Genomic DNA, 24,170 nt, shown 5'->3' on the forward strand with positions numbered 1-24,170 from the left:
CATAACAAATAGAAACTGGGGTGTAGTCATCACCCCCCTCCCAGATTTGAAGGTTTCTTGTCCTGTAAATTATTGCTAGATTTTTAAAGGAAGTTACAATGGAGCCAAGGCACTGCAAAGCAGAGAATCTGGGCAAATTTCTTGGGGTGCCTGTCAGGGGTGCATTTTTAAAGCTAGTTACACCAAACTTTCAGGGTATCATCTGGAGACTGTCCTGATCATACCACCCAGTTTGTTTAAGTTTGGTTCAGGGGGACCAAAGTTATGGACCCTCAAAGGGATAGCCCCCATCTCCTATTAGCTCCCATTGGGGGATGTTAGCTCCCATTGGGGGACAGTCTCCAGATGATACCCTGTCATTTTGGTGCCATTAGCCTTAAAAACATGCCACCTGCAGGCCGAAAGCAAAAAAAAACACCAAAAAAAACACACAAAAAAGCCTGAATACCTTGCATTCGGATTTGTTCATATGTGGGCAGGACATATTCAGCTGACTTTTGGCCGAATATGCCTGAATTCTCCCAGATTCAGGCCAAATCTGGTATTTGTTGCACCCAAATCTCCAAGCCTAATAGTAACTCTTCTAAACAAACAAGTATGGGACATAAAAATAGAAATCTCCCAATGATCAGTGCATCATTTCGACTAGCCCTGAGATGTTCATGACTTAGCATATAAACTTCCCTCCCCACACTGTCCCTCCACATCATAACCTATTTTAGGTTTGAATGAAAGTTCCTTAGTAAAACATTTTTGGAAAACTAGCAATCATTCAGTTTAGGACACCTAAAATCATTTCCCAGTTTAAAATATTCCTAAAACCACAGATAATTTTGGAAACTATATGACAGTAGATTAATAAATTGTTTCTACCACTTACTTATCTAGAACATGTGGATCTTCAGGGCTTTTATTTTCATATTCTAAAAGCTCAAGAAAGCTCTGCATGTACCTGAAATAGATAGGAACAGATAATTTCACATAGCACTATTGAAGGAGAAACCATTAAAATATATATATGAATTTGTCAAAGAAGCAAGATATGGCCCTAAAGCTCTGGAATTAATGAAATCTGCAGACTGGACTAGGGTTTATCTGCATGGCAATAATTCTGTTGTGGATTGGCTGTCATCACAAATACGGAAAAATTCACAGTAGCAACAAAATATCCACATGGAAGTTTCTCCATGATTTCCACAGTTACCCTCTCCTGGCCACCATCCCATCCCCACTACCAGAAGGCAATTTGATGGGTTTTAAAAACACTAATAGTTGCTATATTGCTATAGCCTCATAATGCTACAGCAATTAGCAAATCTTTTAAAATCTGGCAAAAAGCCTAACAGTAGCACAAGGGGTGGTGGCAGCCACAAGTGGATGATTGCAGTTAAGATAATGTTGACATCAGCACGACACTGAAAAACACATACCTTCCTGTCTACATCCTGTGCACACCTGCTGGTTTGTGATCTCTCAGGGAATACTGTAATGTTTCAGGATATATTGTAACAAAGCAGGTTTGAGAAAGATCAAAACAAAGCAGGAGAAATCCTGAAAAGTGGATGACTAGAGGACAAAGTTGAAGGGATGCTCTGCAAAACACAACTTCAGTGTGAGAACAGACAGAGCAAAACACCCATGTGGCTGTAACCTTGGTTAAAGCACATATTTTTGAAATACAGTAAAAGTCAGCTATTTCAAATTGTGTTCAGTATTGCTTGTTACATTAATTAATTTTTAAGTTCAATAAAAGATAACTGTTAAATCAACAGTCATCACAGAATCCTGTGTGAATGGCCAATGACTTGACAAAAGTTTCAATATAAAGTGTAATAATAAAGCCTTAAACCACAGCATAGGTTTAAGACTTTATTATGATACTTCATATTGAAACTTCTGCCAGATCATTAGCCATTCACACAGAATTGTGTTTTGCATTAACTATTTCTACGGTGTGTTCCTTGGTTTGTCTTTTTAAACAAACAGCCAAGCCTATTAATTCAAATTTCAATTAATTTATTCTCATCAAACAGCAGTACAAATAACCATATGAAGAAAAATAAAAAATTACACTGCACACAATGTACCATAACTGTTGAACATAATAGCTCCCATAACTGCAGATATTTTCTCTCTCATGGCACAAAAGAAACTGAACTCAGCTTAAGTTTCTAAGCTTCATCTCCCACATTTATTAACAGTAAACTGAAACTTTGCCATAGCTTTCTCAATGCATGCATTCAACAGTTCCAAAAGTTAATAAAACTAATATTTTAGTAGTTAATAAACTGGTATTTTAACTAATCTCTTCCTTTGCTTCATTCACTCTGCAGGTTCCTCTTATTGTTTAACAAAATGGTAAATTCTTCAGAAATAGAAGATGTGTTTAGCCTGTCACGTATTTTTGCAATGGTTCTGCAGCAACTCTACTTCCCCTGATATTCAGTGAAGGAAAGGCACTCTGCTCATGCTTAAAGATACTATATCTATACATTCCAGAATTCAGTCCTTGTACTGAAAATAGATTGCTGGACTGATACAAAATAAATTGCAGATGGAGTATCAGTGATTACCATGGCAGACCGGGGATTAGAACCTGAGTCAATAAGATCCTGGTCTGAAACTCTAACCACTGTGCCATATGAGATTTCATGAAGTGGCTGTTATTGAACACTAGCAAGCAAATAGGTCTGGGTTAGAACCTGGGTAAGTTGTGCAAATTAAGTGACAGCAGGTTACCTGGTAGTTGCTGGAGGGCCTGCTCCTAACATGTCCTCCCTTAATGGCCCTGAAGATACCCCTGCCTCCTCCACCTGCCTTTTACTGTCAGAAACCAAGGTTTGAAAGCTGGGTATACTGTTCTGGTGGCCACTGAGAATTACCGGTATGTATTACTTCAAAATATGACGGACAGAAGAAAAGTTGCAGTTGTTCAGTGGTGAGGGGATAGCATTCTGTATGTGCCCAGTGACACTTCAATTTATTTGCACTCAAGAATTCTCTGCCATGGATTCACAAGAGTGCTTTTAGTAAAATACTTTTTGCTGTGTCTTACGGTTCTTCAGCTGTAAAATAGGATGAAAGCATCCTATTATACAAAAGGCTAGCCATGGTGGTGATAACTCACTTCGAACCAGTAACCATGTATACACAGCCTGGGCAGGGCTTACACAGAACAGACAAAAAACAACACCAACTAAACAGTGGAGTGTGGTGGTTAGTCATTTTTTTGCACGCTTACCCTTCTCACCCACTGCTGAATAATTACAGTCACAGCATCACCTGCAGCTGCCTGAGAATGAGCAAGCACAGGTGTTGGCGGCTCCCCGTAGGAGGGTCACAACTGCAGGCAGCGGCAACTAAACTATTAGCTGTTGTGTGGTGATACAAGCATGCAGAAAGAGGAGCAGGTGTCCATGAAAAGGAGGAGGAAGCTGGTGACACAGAGCTGAGGGGGGAGGAAAGACAGGAGGAGTTGCCCCCCCCCCCCGTGAGGGCCAATGCAGGAATCCAGATGGAGGATGAAGAGGGAGCTAGTGATGTGGGGCCAAGGGGGGAGGAAAGGCAAGAGGGTCACTTAGGTGCCCTTAACCCATTAACAGTTTTCTAGAACCCTCTATATTTGTTCACACAACAGGCTTTACTGTTAGTTAACACATAATTATTCAACAACACAGTGCAAATATTTAAGTAATTTTGCCCTGTCCTCTCCCTACCCACTTGTTCACGAAGTATTCCTAGATTCAACTATGAAATATTGGCACATATACTAGAGTAGGAAAAACAGTAGAATGGGAATAAGGGGGTAGAAAGACAGAAAAGCTATGAGGAAAAGTGAAGAAGCCACTATAGTTGTCCAAGCTGCAAAACTATTCTTGCTTGTCAAAGTCAAAGATGCAAAGTCAAAGATTTTTTCTTTACCTACCAGATTTTTTCTTTACCTACCAAAGATGCAAAGTCAAAGATTTCTCTTTACCTACCAGCTCTGGACTAGTTTAACTGATGGTCTATTCAGCAAGTTGTCAGGCAATAGATTTACTTCTCTCATGGTATTAGCAAGCCGCACAGGAAGTTCTTTTCGCAGAAACATATATGATGTCTTCTCACAAGCATTATCACGCCCTGTGGAAAGAAAAACGACAGAGATTGACTAAAAAAAATTACTTCAGATTTTATCCAGTTTGGAATAAATATTTCTGAAATCACAACTATGAAATCACAACTATGACTTGGTGAGTTCCGCAGGGCCTGCAAAACAGAGCTATTCCACCGGGCTTTTGGAGAGGCTGGCCGCAGTTTTACTGCCCCCCACTGAAACATCGGAATTGAAACTGAGGCTGCCATTCTCCATCCCTTGTTATTTCGGTCGGGCCCACTGTTGATTCTATCTGGGGCCGCCGCTCCCCCCTTTTTCCTCTTCTATTATTTAATTCTCCCTTTTAGCCTTGGGATTGGGCGCCCGTTTTTACCGTTTTATTGGTTTATTGTTTAAATTGTATATGATTGTTGCTGGATTTTAAATGTGTTAATTTATGCTGGATTTTAAATGTGTTAATTTATGCTGTTGGAGCTGCTGTCAGAGAACAGCCATGTTGGAAGCCGCCTCGAGCCCCTTGGGGAAGAGGCGGCCTATAAATTTGAAATATAAATAAATAAATAAATAAATAAATAAAATGTATTGCTTACTGCATCACACAGTATCAGCAAGATTGTGATTGTTTTATTTCGTTTTTGTTCATTTATGATATTTCTAAATCTCCTTAACCCACAAATGGGGACGCAAAGTGATTTACAATATGAATCGAACAACAAAAAGCCAAGTCAAGATTATACACACATCCATTTGAACATCAGAAATACACAATGCTTATCTACTAAATATGCATTGAATCAAGTCAGTTGGAATTCAGTGTCAAGCACATGTAAGATTTCCCAGAAGTCCAAAGCGTGCTTCCTGTCCATTAGGAGAGATCACTAGTTAGAGTCTAATTAATCTTCCTGATGTTACCTTTGTGCGCATCTATTTTGTTACCTTTTGATAAAAATGTCATTTTCTGCATCTCAAGTGTGATTATAATGTCACCCTGCAAAGAATTTCATTGCTAGAAAAAGTTAAAAATGTTTTCCCACAAGATGCCCTTGATTCCTATAGGCTATTCCAGTATTTCCATAGAATTTGCTGTTTATATGCTTGATGGACAGTTTCTCTGATTATGATACCAGATTGACTCTTGCTTTTCCTATCTATTCAGACTTCAACCAATACCTGAAAATAATCATTAAATGAAAGGGGACTGAACTGACAAAACAGGAGTAATGATGGTACTTACTGCTCTATAATACATGGAATGGGGAGAGGCTTGTTGCTAGTAGAGTTTTTTCCCCCCCAATCATGAGAACTTGCCTGTTGCTTAATAGAACTCCTGCATTTGTAGGCTCTGTCTAGAAATACTTTACAACAGGTTCCTGTTATACAGGCTACATCTTTTTGTGGAGAAAAGAGAGCCAGTCGCCCACTCCTATACACTTAAGGAACAAAAAGTAATATGTTCTACAAATCTATACCCTGAAAACTGCAAAATGCTGCTGTTTGCCTTTTTCTAAGAACTGTAAATGGAAAAATAGTTAACCAACTCCTCAACATTCATATGGCTACTGCAAAACACAGAAGCTTGATGTTTACATCAAATGTTCGTTTTAACCTGAACGGCCCAGAGACTGCACACCTTAAAAGGACAGCCTCTAATATAAGATCTACTAGACAGGCATCAGGTGCCCTCTAATAACTATGGTAAATTCTTCACTACCGTGACCTCTATCCTACAGAATTATTTTCTGCTTGAAATTATCCTTTAGAAGTAAAATAAGCAGCCACTAGAAGCAAAACTATCTGAATCACAAATCTAAATTAAATTTAAAATTGTGTCAGAATCCTGGTTTCTCTCAAGGATTCAACAACTGTGGTTTTAAGAAAGGACAACAAATTCTGTCAGGAGGGTGGCATGGTATAGCTCAGGAGTCGGCAACCTTTAACACCCAAGGAACCATTTGGACCTGTTTTCCACAGAAAATAAAACACTCGGAGCCGCAAATACTTTTTGACATTTAAAATGAAGATAACACTGTGTATATATATATTTTTACCTTTACGTCTTATATAAACAATTATAGTGTGTTGCTTATGAAATCCATGAAGTGCTACAGATGCGCGAAACAGGCGATGCAAAAGGGACCCCTTTTATAACAGATGGCTGAGTAGCGGCAACTACATACCTGCTGTCACTTCCACTGTTCCTAGCAATTGGCCCTGATCAAGCTGGCTCCACCAGTCTTCTCAGCCCGTATCAGACTAACCCTTAACAGGCATAAAGCCCCACCCCCTTCCGCCTCAATCGCCACCTTCACCTGCTGGGGAAAAATGCGCCACCGGGGCTTTTTGGCGCAGGCGTGAGCTCCTACTATAAGAACATAAGAACTAGCCTGCTGGATCAGACCAGAGTCCATCTAGTCCAGCACTCTGCTACTCGCAGTGACCCACCAGGTGCCTTTGGGAGCTCACATGCAGGAGGTGAAAGCAATGGCCTTCTGCTGCTGCTGCTCCTGAGCACCTGGTCTGCTAAGGCATTTGAAATCTGAGATCAAGGGAGATCAAGGCAGATCAAGATTGGGATTCTGTGAAAAAGGCAAACTGTGAAAAAGGCAAACTCTATGCTGGGGATAGTTAGGAAAGGAGTTGATAATAAAACTGCAAGGATTGTCATGCCCTTATATAAAGCCGTGGTGCGACCGCACTTGGAGTACTGTGTTCAGTTCTGGTTGCCACAACTCAAAAAGGATATCGAAGAGATAGAAAAAGTGCAGAGAAGGGCAACGAGGATGATTGGAAGGGTTGGAGCACCTTCAACTTATAAGGAGGAGAGGCTGCAGCGCTTTGGGACTCTTTAGTTTGGAGAGGAGACGCCTGAGGGGGGATATGATTGAAGTCTATAAAATTATGCATGGGGTAGAAAATGTTGACAGAGAGAATTCTTTTCTCTCTCTCACAATACTAGAACCAGAGGGCATTCATTGAAAATGCTGGGGGGAAGAATTAGGACTAATAAAAGGAAACACTTCTTCACGCAACGTGTGATTGGTGTTTGGAATATCCTGCCACAGGAGGTGGTGATGGCCACTAACCTGGATAGCTTTAAAAAGGGCTTGGACAGATTTATAAGCTCTACTTGGCTCACTTTCCCTCCCACCCTTGCTCTATTCCCCCAGCCCTACTTTCTAATTTTCCTCGCTATCTCCTCTTTGCATTCCAGTACTTGTACTTCCAATTTAAAAAGTTCCTTTCCAGGCAGCTGCAAAAAGGCGAATGAACACCTTTGTTACCCAGAAAGCCCCACGTTGCTATGTCTCTGTTTCCATAGAACTGGTATGAGAATTACATCAGTGTTTCTGATACAGAGGCTAAAAACAGGTGGGCCCTTGTACATTAGGGAGGAATGGAGGGCAAGGAAGGCGGATAGGAGGCGAGGCTTGAGCTGTCAGTCACTGTTTGGATTTTGGGGAAGGGGGAGTGAACAGCTCGGAGCAGAGGAGCCGCTGTTGCCACTGAGGTTCGGGCGGGAGGAACTGGCCCTGCCATTGTAGGATGGGAGCCGCCGGTGCCTCTCTTCTCTGCTTAGTAACGATGCCTCGAGGAAGAGCTTCTCCATCTCCATGGCCGGTGGGCTCCTCAGTGGAGGCCGGAGGAGGGAGGACAGAGGGAGCCACAGTACAAGGACGAAAGAGCCACAGGTTGCAGACCCCTGGTATAGCTCTATCTCACCAGATCTTGAAAGCTAAACAGGATTGATACTTGGATGGGGAACCACCAAGGAAGACTCTGCAGAGGAAGCAAATGGCAACCCATCTCTGCTTCTTACTTGCTTGAAAGCCTCTCCTTGGGTTGTCATAAGACAGTTGCGACGATGAATTTACATAATAATTCTCTCACTATAGTCCCTACAGTGATGAATAGCTCCCAGAGATGATACCATAACAGCTAAAACAATTCAAAACTCATTTATATTGCACTGCAAATTCACTGCAGAATCCCAAGAGGGGGCACAGAAGGGGCACAGACAGAAACCAGAGTACTAGAATACAAGAACACAATGAGACAGAAAAAAGCAATTGTCTCTATTTTCACCTCTACCATGACAGAAAATTCACTCTTCCTCTAACAGCCTTGTTAAGGCTCTTTACTCCCACAAGGTTGCCAATTCTGGTCTGGAAAATCCCTGGAGATTTTGGGGGTAGAGCTCTGGGATGGCAGAATTTAGAGAGGAATCAATGCAGGCTATCATGCCACGAACCTATTATGCATGGAGTGCTTTCCACGACGCTCCTTGCTGTGCAGTGTGTTCGCAATGGAGTTTCCTCCTGTTTCCTGTTTATATCTGAGGAGTTGCCCTACTGCCTGCTTTGTGGTTTGCATGCCTTGTCTGCCCCCATTGCTTGGTTACTCCCTGGTGATCACAAGATTGCCAGCTTTTTTGGGGGAGCCCTTTAAATTTCATAGTAATACAAGGAAAATTACAGCATCATTATCATTACTTTATGTTTTTTGGGGAAAAAGCCAGCCATCAATCCACTGGAAATATCTGAAAGGAGGGGGGGACTGGAAGGAGCAGGAACCTCAAAGTGAGAGAAATCGGGACTTCCAGGAACTTCGGCGCAATACGTGTCAGTACATCTTCAATGAAATCTCTGTCCCAAAAGGAAACATACCTTCACTGCAGGGCAGAGCACCAGTGAACAATTGGCTATACAGTCTACACTCCAAAGCAGTAATTTTCTCCAGGAAACTGATCTCTGCAGTTTGGAGATAAGTTTGTAATTCTGGGAGATCTCCAGAGCCCATTTAGATTTTGGCAACCCTACATTCACATCACTTCACCTATGTGGGAATCACAGCAGTGCTGCTGCTTCTCTGCCTCATGAAGCCAGGGGAAGGAGCCAACACTGAGGCTCTTTTTCATGCCAATATTAATAATGCATTTCCCCAAAAGTCAACATGTATAGAGAGAAGCCACAGTGTGTTTCTCCTTGGTGTTATCTACAGCTGTTTGTGAATAGGATTGGAAGGAGCAATTTTACAGCAAATCCCATTCCATGAGGATAATGTTAGTGCTGGGCCTAACATATCATTTATGCATGACCTGATCCCTATACCAGCCAACAACCATTATGTCATGAGTGTTTATGTACTCACAATGATTTTGAACTACTATATTTAAAAATATATGAAATTAATCTATTAATTGTTTGCACAAAATAAATCAAATGTGGTAAATGCCAAGTCTAGTCATAATCACATCATTTTGGGAAAAGTGGGGAAAAAACTTATTTGTACTCCATCTTGTAAGAAGGTTCTAAGAAGGTAGTTGTTCCAAGCCCTGGTTTAACCAATTAACTTATTTGCATTGGCACCATTTTGCAAAGACTTTCCTTGTGGAGTTGTATATATGCCTGGTGGATGTTTGCCTAGAGGCCATGATGGTTTCAGCCACTTGTAATTGGAGGAATCAATTCCTACCAAATGCCACACGGTCAGACGAAGCCACTCCAGGTCCAGATGCCAAAACAGGCTCTACTGGAGCATGTGTAGGCTTAATGGAAGACACCATGGAATATATATGGATAATTCCACTAGAGATGAGAATCATCGTCTGCGTAACCCAGAATATGGAGTCCAGAATATCTCTTCTGCTCATTCCATCAGATTTACAGAATCACTTAGGTAGAAAGGTATACAAGAGGACTTTAGGCCACTGAGATATCAGTGCATCCACCTACTCCAAGTGAGGATGGTGACATGTGATGCTTGATGGCAAAGAGGTCCACATCTGGTTGTCCAAATATATCCACAAGCTGCTGAAAGGTAACCTGCTTTGACAGGACCCCTCCCCCTTGTTCGTTGATATGGGCTGTGGCAGAAATGCTGTCCATCCTGATAAGGACATGATGGCTCCCTAGTTTCACTTGAAAGGTTAGAAGCACCTTCCTGATGGTCCTGAGTTCCAAGATGTTGATGCTCATCCTCTGCTTCCTGGGTCCATAGCCCTGGGTTTGGAGGGTGTATAGAGAAGCTCCCCAGCCAGTCAATTGGCAACTGTGAGTATTTATAGAACATTCTCCTTTATATATATGATTGACTTTGCTTCAAGTTGCTATGTCTGGTCCACCACGGCAGGCTTTGCTGCACTGATACAGGAAGAACAAATCAGGATGTCATCCAGGCAAGGGTATGGATGGGACATGCCCCCTTTTAAGTCCTCTCTCCGGTGAGGCTCCTCAGAAAGGTCCAGTGCTGTAATGACCGCAGTAGAAAGCAACTGGTATACTCTGTTCCACATAAGGTAACAGTAGATTGTATATTCCTCCACCACAGAACAAAGCATGCTGGACCTTCTTTGTTGTTGAATGCTCCACTTGGGTCCTAGTGTCTACCTAGCCTTGCTCCCCCTTCATCTGTTTGAAAGTAAAAACACATTCTGGCATAAATGCTCTTGTATTAAAGTACCATGTTCAATAATGCACAAAATAATGGTTTTGACAAAGGCAGTGTCAGGATGATATTGTTGGGAGGTTGGTTTCAACCAGAGTCAGGGCATTTTTAGCCCTGGCTCCAGCCTGATGGAACTTTCTGTCAAATGATACCAGGGCCCTGCAGGACCTTAATCAGTTTCACAGGGCATGCAAGACAGAGACATCCCACTGCATTTTTGGTGGGCGCCACCCCGTGATTTGTGCATTCCATCTAAATAGCCAGCCTCCCATACTTATCTATATTACCATCATCTATATTACCATCATCTGCATTTTCATCTGGTGTACTTGCCCTCCCCCTCAGTAAATAAAGAACAAATTGGAGAGAGAGAGAGATTGAGGTTTGAGATTATTAATTGGCTGCCATCTAGGATCAAACTATTTCAAGAATTAGTACAGAACTGTTTTAGCACTGTATTTATATTTTAATCTTAGTTGAACTTGATGTTACACTGGGTTTTTAGTCTTGATTGAAAGTTGCCCTGAGCCCAACTTCGACCAGGAATTGGATGGGGTATAAATTTAATAAAATAAATAAATAAATAGTACAGTAATTAAGAGCAAGTGGATTCTAATCTGAAGAACCAGGTTTAATCCTCCATTCTTCCATATACAGCGTGCTGGGTGACCTTGGGCTAGTCACAGTTATCTCAGAAGTCTTTCAGTCCTACCCACCTTCCAAGGTGTCTGTTGTGGAGAGAGGAAGAAAAGGTGTTTGTAAGCCACTTTGAAACTCCTTGTGGTTGAGAAAGGTGGAGTATAAATCCAAACTCTTCTTCTCTCCAGGGTCTCAGGCAGAGAGGTCTTTCATATCACTTTGTACCTGATCCTTTTAACTGGACTTAATCTTTGACCTTCAGCCTGCCAAGCAGGTGGTCTACCACTGAGCCATGGCCCCACCACTCTGCAGACAGCAGAAGTAGGCTCCATGCAAGCAACTATGTGTAACAATGTTCATACACATTATTGAGGCACAGTGGCAGATGATGAAATGGGAGGCAGAGTATGTTTTAAAGGTAGGTCAAAGATGAAATAAGTACTATCTTGAGGTGGACTGTTCCCACTGACATCCATAAAAATAAAGCATTGCACTGCATACTGCTTTTTAAATTATTTCAGTGGGACACAGCAGGGTCAATTTTTACTGCACTGCACCTTTACTCTATGAACATTTTCTAGTATATAAAAATTCAGGCACTGAGTAAAGGAGCTTTCAGATTATTTATTTCTCTTTTTCTGGTCAAGGTTCATTCACTAGTATTTTAAAACAACCTGGCTATTCTAGACAGTACCCAGCAGTCAGACATTTAGGCTTCAGACTAGAGACTACACATATTTTCTTTTCTCGCCCCCCTCCCTAAGAGCACACAACTCCACAGTAATATTCATAAAGGCCAGGTAAACTCACAGACCTGTGTTTTACCTGTAATGAGCTGTCAGTATTCCACTTTAGGCAAGAGAAAGATTGCAAATGTGTTAGTCTTGGTCACAAAAGACAACCGCCTGCAAAATGAACAAGTGCTGCAAGGTACTGATTAAGTTATGTTCATGCAGCCCAGGAAATAATGTTAAAAGCACTGCTATGCATATAATAACTAAGATTTGCAATTTGAAAAATCCTTAAGTGTAGTGCAACTGGCACAATCAAGGTCATGCTTTTTAAGGCAGTCCCATTATAATCAGTTCAACAGCACATCATTCAGCATCTGTTCACAGATAATGTACATTGGCAGGATAGAGCCCAATCAGCCCCCCCCTCCCCAAGTACCCAGTTTTCCTTGCTCCCTTAATGCATGCCTGACAATGGCTTGTTATAGCTCAGTATTTTTTTTGTTTTAGATATGATCCTGCAAGAATTTTACTGATGCATGCCTTTGGCTGTTCACTTCAATATATATACACATTCTTTCCACCAGAAGCTTTTTTTTTGTCAAGAATTAATAGATGATCTAAAAAGGAAGCTCTATTCTACTACGTAATTAATCTATTGGAAGTTTCCTCAATGACCAGAACTGTCTGCAATCATTTCTCTTTACTCTTCTGGCACAGCTGACTTGTAACTCAACAAGCTGCCCATCTTGTTGAGTTAGGGAAGACATTTCTGATTAAGACAAGAAGCCAAATTTCTATCACAGTCATCTGAACCACTTTTATTACCAAAATGTATGAATTCTCTCCACTAGAATTTCAGGTCTTCCAACAAACTCTATGAGGTTACTTTAAGTTGGTTGTGACTTGACAGTAGTTTCCACCACCATCAATCTGCAAGGGCAGCTCTGGCACTTTCAGGGAAGGATCACACAGAGGACAAATGTACCTCTGACATAAGAACAGCAAGATCAACTCAGACACAGGACCACATATACAGCATTACAGTTCACCAGTCTCTACAACAACCAGGAAGGGATTCAGGTTGTCCCCAAAGCTGCCATTTCTCTATGTCTGTAAACCAAATTTAACGGCCTTCCTTTTTTCCCCTGGACACTGCCCTATAACTGGCCCACCAGCTTGGCCACATTTATTAAAAATATTTATATCCCACCTTATTTCTTTAGATTTAAGGCAACTAACAATGCAACAAGTTGCAAGGGAGACACAAATATATCAGATTTCATTAAAAACAACAAAAACAGATTAACAATGCAGCCAAATCTGCCAAAATAAGTCTACCCACCTTGTAAAACAGAACTGACTTTTAATTTTTCTTAAAACACAGCCAGTGAAGGTGCCCTCTGCACCTACTCTGGCACACTATTCCAGAGAACTGAGCCAACCAGAGAAAGCCCGATGACCTAGCTCTTACTGTGAATACAATGCTAAGAGAGGACACCACAAGTCTGAGGGATGGTGTGAGGGACTATGCCAAGTTTGGTAAGTATGGGGGCCCTAGGCTCTAAAAGACTTTTGAGGTAATAACCAGCACACCAAATTGCATCTGGAAACAAACAAGAAACCTGTGAAATTCAGATAGCACCTCAGCAGTGGTCTGAGCTGATATCGCCAGACAGGAATCCAGCTGTCATACTTTGTACCAGTAACAATTTGTTACTCACATGCTAATGGGTGGATCCAACTCATGTAAATCTAGCTTGCTTACTGCACCCTTTACTTTTTAACAGACAATTGGTTGTTCCCCCACCCTGGGCACTACAACAGGTTTATATACTCCACTTGCTTTTCCTACTATCAGAACCTCTGAAGATGCCAGCCACAGATGCAGGCGAAACGTCAGGAGAGAATGCTGTTAGAACGCAGCCATACAGCCCGGAAATCACACAGCACCCCAGTGATTCCAGCCGTGAAAGCCTTCGACAATACATCAAACAAAATCTGTCAAGCATTTATCAATGCACCAAAATTTATTATATGGCCAATTTTTATTCTACAAGATGTGTCTGTAATCTAAATCAATTAACCAGGCTTTTGCACATGCGTGACCCAGAGTGAAGTCACAAGCCGAGATCCTCCCGGCAAAAGAAAAATAAAATACCAGAAAAGAGTGAAAATATAGCCCAGGGGTAGGGAACCTGCGGCTCTCCAGATGTTCAGGAACTACAATTCCCATCAGCCCCTACCAGCATGGCCAATTGGCCATGCTGACAGAGGCTGATGGGAATTGTAGTTCCTGAACATCTGGAGAGCCGCAGGTTCCCTACCCCTGATATAGCCGGATCAAAGGAAAATCTTTGCAACCCCGATAAAAGAAGAAACTGGGCATCTATCCAAGCCAGGAGAGAGCTGGTGAGTGATTTATAACTAATTAAAAAGCCAATTAAACAGAAAGAAAGATCATGGCGCAGAACAACAAGCCGGTCACTAAACAGGACTTGGCAGCCTTCTTAAAACAAATAGATAATGAAGGTTTATTTAAAGACAGTAATACTGAATTTCAGTGCTTTTGGGCAAAACTCAGAAATGATGAAGATGAGATGGGATCCTCAAGAACCCTCACAAACAAAAAGCAAACTGGCTGAGCAGTCAGTTCTGAAAAATAATAAAAGAAAATGGGGGGAAGTTGAAGAAATCTAAGCATCTCAAAGAAGAAAGGAATCTAATTGCCCAAAAGACTGAACAAGCAAAAACATTTCTACAGAAGGTAGAAATGCAGACTCCGATACAACTAACTCAGAAGCAGAGCATTTCCATGGAGGCTGGAGCAATTACATAGACAACAGAAATCAAGGCCCGTATGCTGAGAATAATATAATGAAGATAGAACAAAGCAGAAATAGCCAGATAAAGACTACTTCCATAGTTTAAAAGCTATACATGTCTTTATTAACATTTTCACTCTGTTATTAACAACTTAAAAACTATATTAACAGAAATGTCTAATAAATTAACTTGGTTTGTTATGTTCACTAACGAATTAATTGGTAAAATAACACTAGCTGTGGTTTAGACTAAACATAGATATTGGTCGGATGCCCAGAAGACAAGATAAGAAAAATAACATAGACAGTAGAAAAAACTATAAGGGGAAAACAATAACAACTGACATAAGGGGCCTGTATTAGAGATTAAACAGCTGGAGAAAAGTTTTTTATATGGCTGGAAAAGTACTACATAAAAATATGATGTATTTGAATGTCGGGAGGGATCTGGTGCGCAAGGGCCTACAGAAACACTCCAACATGGTGGGAGGAGTTTGCCTCCACAAGTCCAGTTGGAGGAAGGGAAGGGGGGGAAAGGGGGAAATGGGAAATAAGAAACTGAAATTACACAAACAGCAGAGTTTTGATAAAACAAGAGTACAAAAAATCTTATGGCTTGTAATAAGACAAAAATAGCTTCAATTAATATAAATGGCCTAAATTCTGACTCAAAAAGATATAAACTTGCCAGGTTTATTAAACAAATACATCCAGAACTTATTTGTCTCCAGGAGACTCACAAAAAGAAGACAGAAGAGAGAGATTTAATAAAAGTGCCAGGGTGGAAAATTATAGGTGAATCGAGATGCAATGTAAAAAGAAATGGTGTCGCTTTTCTAATACAGGAGAATATGGATTTTCAGTTAGAAGAGTTAACTAGAGATCAGAATGGTTGTTGGATTATTGTTAAAGGGAAATTACATGGATTTCAAATAACAATAATGAACTTATATGCCCCAAATAAGAAACAAAAAAGTTCTTGGGAAAACAACTTGGAAGACTTCAAGGATTATTTTCAGGTGATACATTAATTATGGGAGACTGGAATATGGATTTAAGGGGACATGAAATGTTAAAGAAATGGAACATATCAAATATGTATAGTGAACTAGGTGAACCTCAACAACCAACCTACTTCTCAAATAGACATAAAAATTTTACATATATTGACTATATGTTTGTAAAAAATATGAGTCATTTACACAGTGAGAAAATAGAAATGCATAAGGAATGGATTTCAGACCACGCCCCATTGGTTGCCACATTCAGGGTGGAGGGAAACAATATAGATGGAGATACAAAAACATAGTATGGAAAAATGAAAAAGATAGAAAAGATTTGCAAGAAAAAATAAGACATTATTTTCTAGAAAACAAAGGAACAGTTACAGATGAAATTCTCTGGGATGCATCTAAAGCAGTAATTCGAGGTTATTGTATAGCTAGAGAAGCACGATGGAATAAAGTAACAAATAGGGAAAGGAAAGAATTAATAGAAGGGATCAAAGTTAGAAGGACTCAACTTCAGGATAAATATGATACAGTAATAAAAAATGAACTAAACAAGTTACAAGCACAGCTAGATGATTTAGATAAAGCGGAGATGTGGAAGAAGGAAATTTGGGTTAAAAATCAATTTCAAAGAGCGAATATAAATTCAATGAAAAGATTGACTAATTACTTGAAAAAGAGAAAGGAGAAACAGAGCATAAGAGGGATAAAAGATGGTAGTAATCAATATATAACAGAAAATAAAGCAATAACGAAGAAATTTGAAGAATTTTACAAAGAATTATTTAGACAAGTCCAGAATGAAAAATATGATAAGAAACCAAAAAAGGTTTTAACACAGGAAGAGGGAGATCAAATGCAAGAGGCTATTACACAGCTAATGTATTCAAAGATTTGAAAAACAACAAATCCCCAGAATTAGACGGATTTAATGCCGAGTATTATAAAGCAATGTCAGAAGTATTAATTCCAGAGATGCAGATATTGTTTAACCATATTTTAAGAGGATAGATAGTTCCAGAGACATGGAGGGAGACGGAAATAATAACAATTGCAAAACCAGGGCGGAATCCAGAGCAGGTAGAATCAAATAGGCCAATAAGTTTATTAAACCAAGATTACAAGATTTTTGCAAAAGTATTTGCAAATAGATTTTAAAACATCCTTCTGGAGTTAATTAGACAAGAGCAATATGGCTTTATCAGAGATAGAGATATTTGTCACCCATTAAGGAATGTATTAAATGTAATAGAACATGGTAAAAATGAAAAATATGCAATGATAAAGTTAGATGTATATAAAACGTTTGATGAAGTTAGTCATAACTATTTATTTCAAACTCTAGAAAATTTTGGGTTTGGAAAACAATTTATAAACATCATATGAGAGATTTACAAAGGAGGAAGGGCAAAAATAAGAATTAATGACGGGTGGACAGGAATGGTAAATATTGAAAAGGGAGTTAAGCAAGGATGTCCACTATCACCACATTTGTTTATAATGGCAATGGAATTTTTGGCAGAAAGGATTAATAATAATGGAAGGATAAAAGGTTATAAAGTGGATCATGAAGAAATAAGGTTAAACTTATTTGCAGACGATATCTTGGTAATAACGGTGAATCCTGCTGATACAATGAAAGAATTAAAAATAATTCTAGAAGATTTTCAGAAATATTCGGGATTAAAGGTTAACATGGAGAAAACAGAAATAATGAGGGTTAATGTGGAAAAAAGACAATTAGAGAGAGGATTAGTAAAAAAGAAGATTAAATATTTGGGTATTACAATAACACATAGAAAGGAAAAGATGTTTAAATATAATTATGAAGCAAGGTGGAAAAAAATATTAAAACAAATAAAAGAATGGGATAAGAAGACCTTATCGATCACAGGAAAAATCAAAGCATTAAAAATGTGTATAATGCCGAAAATGTTTTATCTATTTTGAACTCTTCCTTTGGAAATTAAGAAGAAGCAATTCGATGAATGGGATAGAAAGCTAAAAGCTTGGGTGTTTAATAATAAAAAACCAAGAATTATGAATAAGACCATATATATGACAAAAAATTACTTAGGTTGGGGGATTCCAAAAATGCAAGAATATTATGAAGCATTTCAGATTAAGAGTCTGATGAGTATAAAAGAGGATAATGTCGAAAAATGGGTTAAGTTTGAAAATGAAAAGAACGAAGGAGTTGGTGTCCATGGTATCTTTAATAAAGAGTTAAAAAAAGAAAATCAAACAGCAATAGGACCAAGAAAGGTCTTGCTAGATATATGGGAAAAATGGAGAGGTAAATGGATGCCAGGCACCCTGGATGGGGCGCCTTTGGGAAGTGTGGCTGGAAAAGAAGGGGGAAAAGTGTTAAAAATATTGAAAAGAAAAGGAATTTAAACTGTGGAAAATTTGATTAGGGAAGGAGGAGAAATTAAGACATTACAAAATTTTATAGAAATTGGAGGAAACGAGAACTGGTTGGTTTTAAGAGGCATTTTGGAAAGGATAAAGGTTTCACGGATAAAAGGAGAATGTATAATGTCAAAATGTCTGGAACTATATGAAAAATGTAAAGGGACAAATTTAGGGCATATATACAAATATATGGTAGATGATAAGGAATTCATGATAAGAATATTGAATCAAAAATGGGAGAAGGAAGGATTTCTAGACATTGGTAATACTGAAAAATTAATATAGGAAAAATATAAAGATCGAGAAATATATGGAGTTAAAAAGAAAAGTGATATTAAAATGGTACAGAACACCAAAACAACTAGCATATATGATAAAAGGTCTTAGTTCCAAATGCTGGCACTGTGGAGACCAAGAGGCATATTATAGCCATATGTGGAAAGAATGTGCAGAAGTGAAATTTTTTTGGACAAATGTATTGTTATATATCGAGAAACTGGTGAAGATTAATATTGATTTCAATAATGACTTAATGTTCATGGGTGTAATGGAGGATAGAAGGATGGATAAAAAATATAGTTATATGTATAAAATAATTATTAAAGCAGCCCACGCAACAACAGCCTTGGGCTGGAAAGAAAAGGAAAAATGGACATTACAGAAATGGCTAGAATTTATCTGGGAACAAGTGTCACTTGATATTTCCGATATATTAAGCAAAAAAAGACATGGCAAGATAAACAGAATGAAATTTTGAAGATATGGATAATATACGTGGACTGGATGAAAGAAGCTCGAGTCAATGAAGAAATATGGGAGAAGAGGCTACAGAGAATGAACTTACTGCTGTTTGTGTGACAAAACTATGTTGAAGATGAAACGGGGGAGGGAGAAAAGGGGGAAAATGTATTGTTTGAAAATGTATGAAGAAGGAAATAATTATAAACTGCAAAATTCAAATGATACAATAAAAATTATTTAAAAATAAATCAATTAACCAGCTGATTGTTTTAAAATAAAATTACCATATATACTCGTGTATAAGTCGATCCGCATATAAGTCGAGGCACCTATTTTTACCACAAAAACCTGGGAAAACTTATTGACTCGCGTATAAGTCAAGGGTGGGAAATGCAGCAGCTACTGGTAAATTTCAAAAATAAAAATAGATACCAATAAAATTACACTAATTGAGGCATCAGTAGGTTAAATGTTTTTGAATATTTATTTCAAAGAAAAACAGTAAACTAGCTCTGTAAGTGGAAAAGAGGGTCAACAAGAACAATATGGTCTCAACAATAACTTTAAAAGTACAAAAACCGTAGCTCAATCAGCAACCAAGCTAAAACACAAGAGTTAAAATCCTTCAAAACTGGATTCCTCCTCATCATCTGTATGTCCAAATGTAACGCAACTTAGATTTTAAGAGGGATATTATCAGAAATGGAAAATCTATTATTAGCTTCCATTGTAACAATGGGGGATGGGGCACCCCCCTTGGGGGCCAATAACTTTGGATCCCCTGACCCAAACTTCACCAAACCTGGCTGGTATCATAAAGAGACTCTCCTGATGATACCAGCCAGGTTTGGTGAAGTTTGGGTCAGAGGGTCCATAACTTTGGACCCTCTAAACCAAACTTTACCAAACCTGGCTGGTAGCCCCATCTACTGTTAGCTCAAAAGGGTAGCCCCATCTACTATTAGCTCCCATTGAAAACAATGGGGAATGGGGCGCCTCCTTTGGGGGTCCATAACTTTGGACCCCCTGAACCAAACTTTACCAAACTTGGCTGGTATCATCAGGAGTGTCGTCTGAGGGTGTCCTGACATTTTGGTGCCACTAGCATAAAAACTGCGCCCTCTGCTGGCCGGCAAAGTAAAAACACACACAAAATGTTAATGACCCGCATATAAGTCAAGGGGAGCTTTTTCAGCATTAAAAATGTACTGAAAAATTCGACTTATATATGAGTATATACGGTAATTCAGAATATTTCAGCAGATAAAAAAGAAAACACATTAAAATATCACATAAAGTTGTCCACTATACTCTTCCATTCCTCAGGACCAAGCTGGCGAATAATACCTCCACTACATTTCCTCTTTCACAAGTCAGTCACATTTTGATGGAAAGCTTTGTACCATGCTTCATTTTTCACCTCTGCTGTGACAAAGCGCTACATCAGAGGCTCCCTTATGTTTAAGTAGAAGGTACTTAACACTGAAAATGGGCAAAGTTAAACACACTGGTGAATTTTATAAGGAAGTGGGCAACTTTTCTTTCCTAGTATACTCAAAATTAAATATGGCAGAAATACAAAAGTGCTTCAATAAGATTGAACAATTTTATATGACTATTATTACATGCCAACAGTGACAAAAAAATTCACATAGATTCAACACTGGCACCCAGTCTTATTTATAAGTGTACAATTTTATATGGAATTTACAATGCATATATTTGTAATTATCCTCTCACCTACCCATAACTTGAAAAGATAGTCCAAGGCAGGACTGGGCCTGCTAAAAGCAGGGAGATGGGGCCATGTTCTTGATCTCCGAGGTCAGTGCCGTGGACTATGTTTTCAAGTTATGGTGATCATTTCAACAACATACCCATGAGCCTTTGCTAAATATGCAAATTGATAATTTGCATATTTAGCAAAGGTTCATGGGTATGTTGTTGAAATGATCACCAAAACTTGAAAACATAGTCCAAGGTACTAACCCACCCCCACTTACCTTAATTCTGCCAGCAGCCGGCTGAAAAATAGCCTGCTCTGGCTAGGCACTTATGGCTCTGTGTGTTGTCAGAGTTGCCTCCCTCTCTGGGCACGTGCGGGGCCGATTTGGCGCCCCCCCCCATGACCAGATGGCGTGCACCAGGAGTCCCTGGGCAGATACGCCACTGCATAGCTGTTTTCTTTCAAATGCACTTTGGTCAAAAGAGAAAAAAACCATGTAGGTGCCAAAATAGGAATAAATAAATAAATATCCCTTTTACTTCTTTCCTTTATTTCACTTTTTGCTAAATTTATTTTTAAGTTCTCTTCCCCCCCCCCCCCATTTTAAAGCTCCATTCTGATTTATAGTTTTCATTTTAAGGCTAATTGTATTATGCACAGATGAAATCTCTCTCTTCATCTAAATTATCATCCTGTAGCAGCAAAAGGGGGGCTGGCTGTCCTTAAAGTCAAAGTGATATTCAACATGGCGGTGAGTTATCATTGACCATCCTGATTCCCTGCTCTCCACTTCAGAGTGAGCTGCAAAAATCTCAGAGTTTACTCCAGAGGAGAGATTCTTGAAGCAATGTGGGTTATCTCAACAGCCACTCTTTATCCAGATGATTCAGAGGATGATTTTTGTCTTCCAGATGGCGATCTAGCCACGAAGATCCTCTGAAGTACAAAAAGGCCTTAACATAATGGTTCTTAACCTTCCTAATGCTGCGACCCTTTAATGCAGTTCCTCATGTTGTGGTGACCCCCAACTATAAGATTATTTGTGTCTCGGTTCCTAAGACCATCGGAAATATGGTCTTAGGAACCCCACTTCCCCACTGGAAGCCCCTCAAAATTTTAAAATATCCTAGGTCCACTAAATGTTCTTGAAGACAATGCCTAACTATAATATACATGCCACTATAAGAAATATCTTACAGTGTAATCTATATGCTACTCTAAGCAAGTCTGACTGAACTTAATTTTGCAGACAGGTGGATTATACCAATTGCACTTCACCAGCATGGAATAGCCTTATAATCTGACTGTCATAAGGTTTTTAATTAGTATAAATGGTCAAAGAATCATGAAATATGCCTGGCACTATTTCACAAGACTTTTCTTCAATCAAGAAAAATACCTGTATAGTTGCTCACAAAATCCAATGAAAAAAGGTTATATAACAGACCTCGTGACTGCCAATTTTGTTACAAAATTGATTTTAAACAGAAAAAAGAAAATTGCATCCTCCAATTTCTCTCTCTTAAAAACAAGACACAGCGTGAGAACATGCACTAATCTTACTTACACAGTCTCTACTAAATGATCCAGAAAAGATTAAATTCCAGGCAATAAGCCATGAAGCAAATTCTTTCCTATTTTCATCAATGGTCTGAAACCAAATGCCTTTATAATTTTTAGGTAATAAAATTATTGCGACATAAAATATTTTTTAAAATAAGGTGAATCTGTTACCGTATATACTCGTGTATAAGTCAACCCGTATAAAGTCGAGGCACCTAATTTTACCACAAAAACTGGGAAAACTTATTGACTCACATATAAGTCGAGGGTGGGAAATACAGCAGCTACTGGTAAATTTCAAAAATAAAAATAAAATCACATTAATTGAGGCATCAGTAAATCAAATGTTTTTGAATATTTATTTCAAAGAAAAACAGTAAACTAGCTCTGTAAGTGGAAAAGAGGGTCAACAAAAACAATATGGTCTCAACAATAACTTTAAAAGTACAAAAACCTTAGCTCAATAAGCAACCAAGCTAAAACACAAGAGTTAAAATCCTTCAAAACTAGATTTTTGGTCAGGGGAGAAATGTTTATGTTAACAGTACCAACATTTCAGAGTATCTTTAGGAGACCCTCCTGATGATACCACCCAGGTTTGGTGAAGTTTGGTTCAGGGGGTCCAAACTTATGGACCCTCAAAAGGATAGCCCCATCTACTACTAGCTTCCATTGGAAACCATGGGGGATGGGAGAACCTACTTTGGGGATTCAGAACGTTGGACCCCCTGAATCAAACATCACCAAACCTGGCTGGTATCATCAAGAGATTATCCTGATGATACCACCCAGGTTTAGTGAAGTTTGGTTCAAGGGGTCCAAAGTTATGGACCCTCAAAATGTAGCCCCATCTACTATTAGCTCCCATTGGAAACAATGGGGGATGAGGCACCCCATTCGGGGATCCATAACATTGGACCCCCTGAACCAAACTTTACCAAACTTGGCTGGTATCATCAGGAGAGTCTCTTGAAAAATCCTTGAAATTTTGGTGCCATAGCTTAAAAACCGCACCCCCTGGCGGCCGACGAAGTAAAAACTGTAAAATATTTTTAAAATACACCTCACTTGCGTATAAGTCGAGTATATGCGGTAATATGCAAAAAAGGTGTTAATGCAATCTACTTTTAAACAAACAAATATGATCATGTTTGTCCTTCATTCAGACTCCAGAAGGTACACAATAGATCATCCAACTCAGCATCGGCAGCAAGCCCTTATTGGCATAGAGATCATCCAACTGAATTTTTTCTGCAATATTTTGCAGTTCTAGGCCAAGATCCAGATTGCATTGTGAGAAACTTCCACATGCCTCTCTGGGACTCTGATATTCATATTTAAATATACAGTCTTTAGAATGATTAAGAATGATAGACCAGTATATGGAAAACCCAGGTTTAAATCCCCCACTAGTGCCAGAGAAGTTCACTGGGTGACCTTGGACCAGTTACACTGTCTCAGCCTAACCTACCTCAGTGGGTTGTTTAGAGGATAAAATTGAGGACAGGAGAATGATGTAAGCTGTTTTGTATATCCACTGGGGAGAAAAGCAGGGTAGAAATGCATTAAATAAATAATAAATAAAATAACACTACTTGACAAGTTATTTATGAAATCTGTAGGACTCACAGGAGTGAACTTCAGTACAGTATAAGGAATTGGAGGCATGAAAAGATAAACGGAACAAAGAAACTCCTTTTCTATCTTTTCACTGAACATTCCCAGTTAATGGCACCACCAACAATGAGTTAAAACTGAAGTAACAAAAAATGTGTAATACTTGATTAGTTGTTTACGTTATTTAATTAACCATATAGATAAACATAAAAATAATCCAAAAAATTTCTTTATGTTTCTTGTGCATCCAATTTTAAGCTGGAGCAGTTACTATTAAAAATATCTACCAAAAACACCCATTAGACGAAAACAGCTGAACTGTATACTAAACATCCCATCCTTTCAAAGTTGCTACCAAATCTT

At 39.1% G+C, this 24,170-nt stretch overlaps 1 protein-coding gene across 3 annotated transcripts in view; it reads right to left on the bottom strand.

Moving 5' to 3' along the window:
* Positions 1-24,170, bottom strand: part of PDK3 (pyruvate dehydrogenase kinase 3) — a 52,888-nt gene that overhangs the window by 23,611 nt on the left and 5,107 nt on the right. For 2 of the 3 annotated variants that reach the window (XM_048492594.1, XM_048492595.1), the window contains 2 exons: positions 3,981-4,122; positions 881-952 (listed from right to left, as the gene is read on the bottom strand). In XM_048492594.1, the coding sequence (XP_048348551.1) occupies positions 881-952; positions 3,981-4,122 (214 nt within the window). Of the gene's footprint in view, positions 1-880; positions 953-1,430; positions 1,593-3,980; positions 4,123-24,170 lie in introns of those variants that run through there. The other variant, XM_048492596.1, reaches the window with a different exon arrangement.

This window comes from Sphaerodactylus townsendi, linkage group LG04 (genome assembly GCF_021028975.2).
Source record: "Sphaerodactylus townsendi isolate TG3544 linkage group LG04, MPM_Stown_v2.3, whole genome shotgun sequence".
NCBI classification, from domain to species: Eukaryota; Metazoa; Chordata; class Lepidosauria; order Squamata; family Sphaerodactylidae; genus Sphaerodactylus; species Sphaerodactylus townsendi.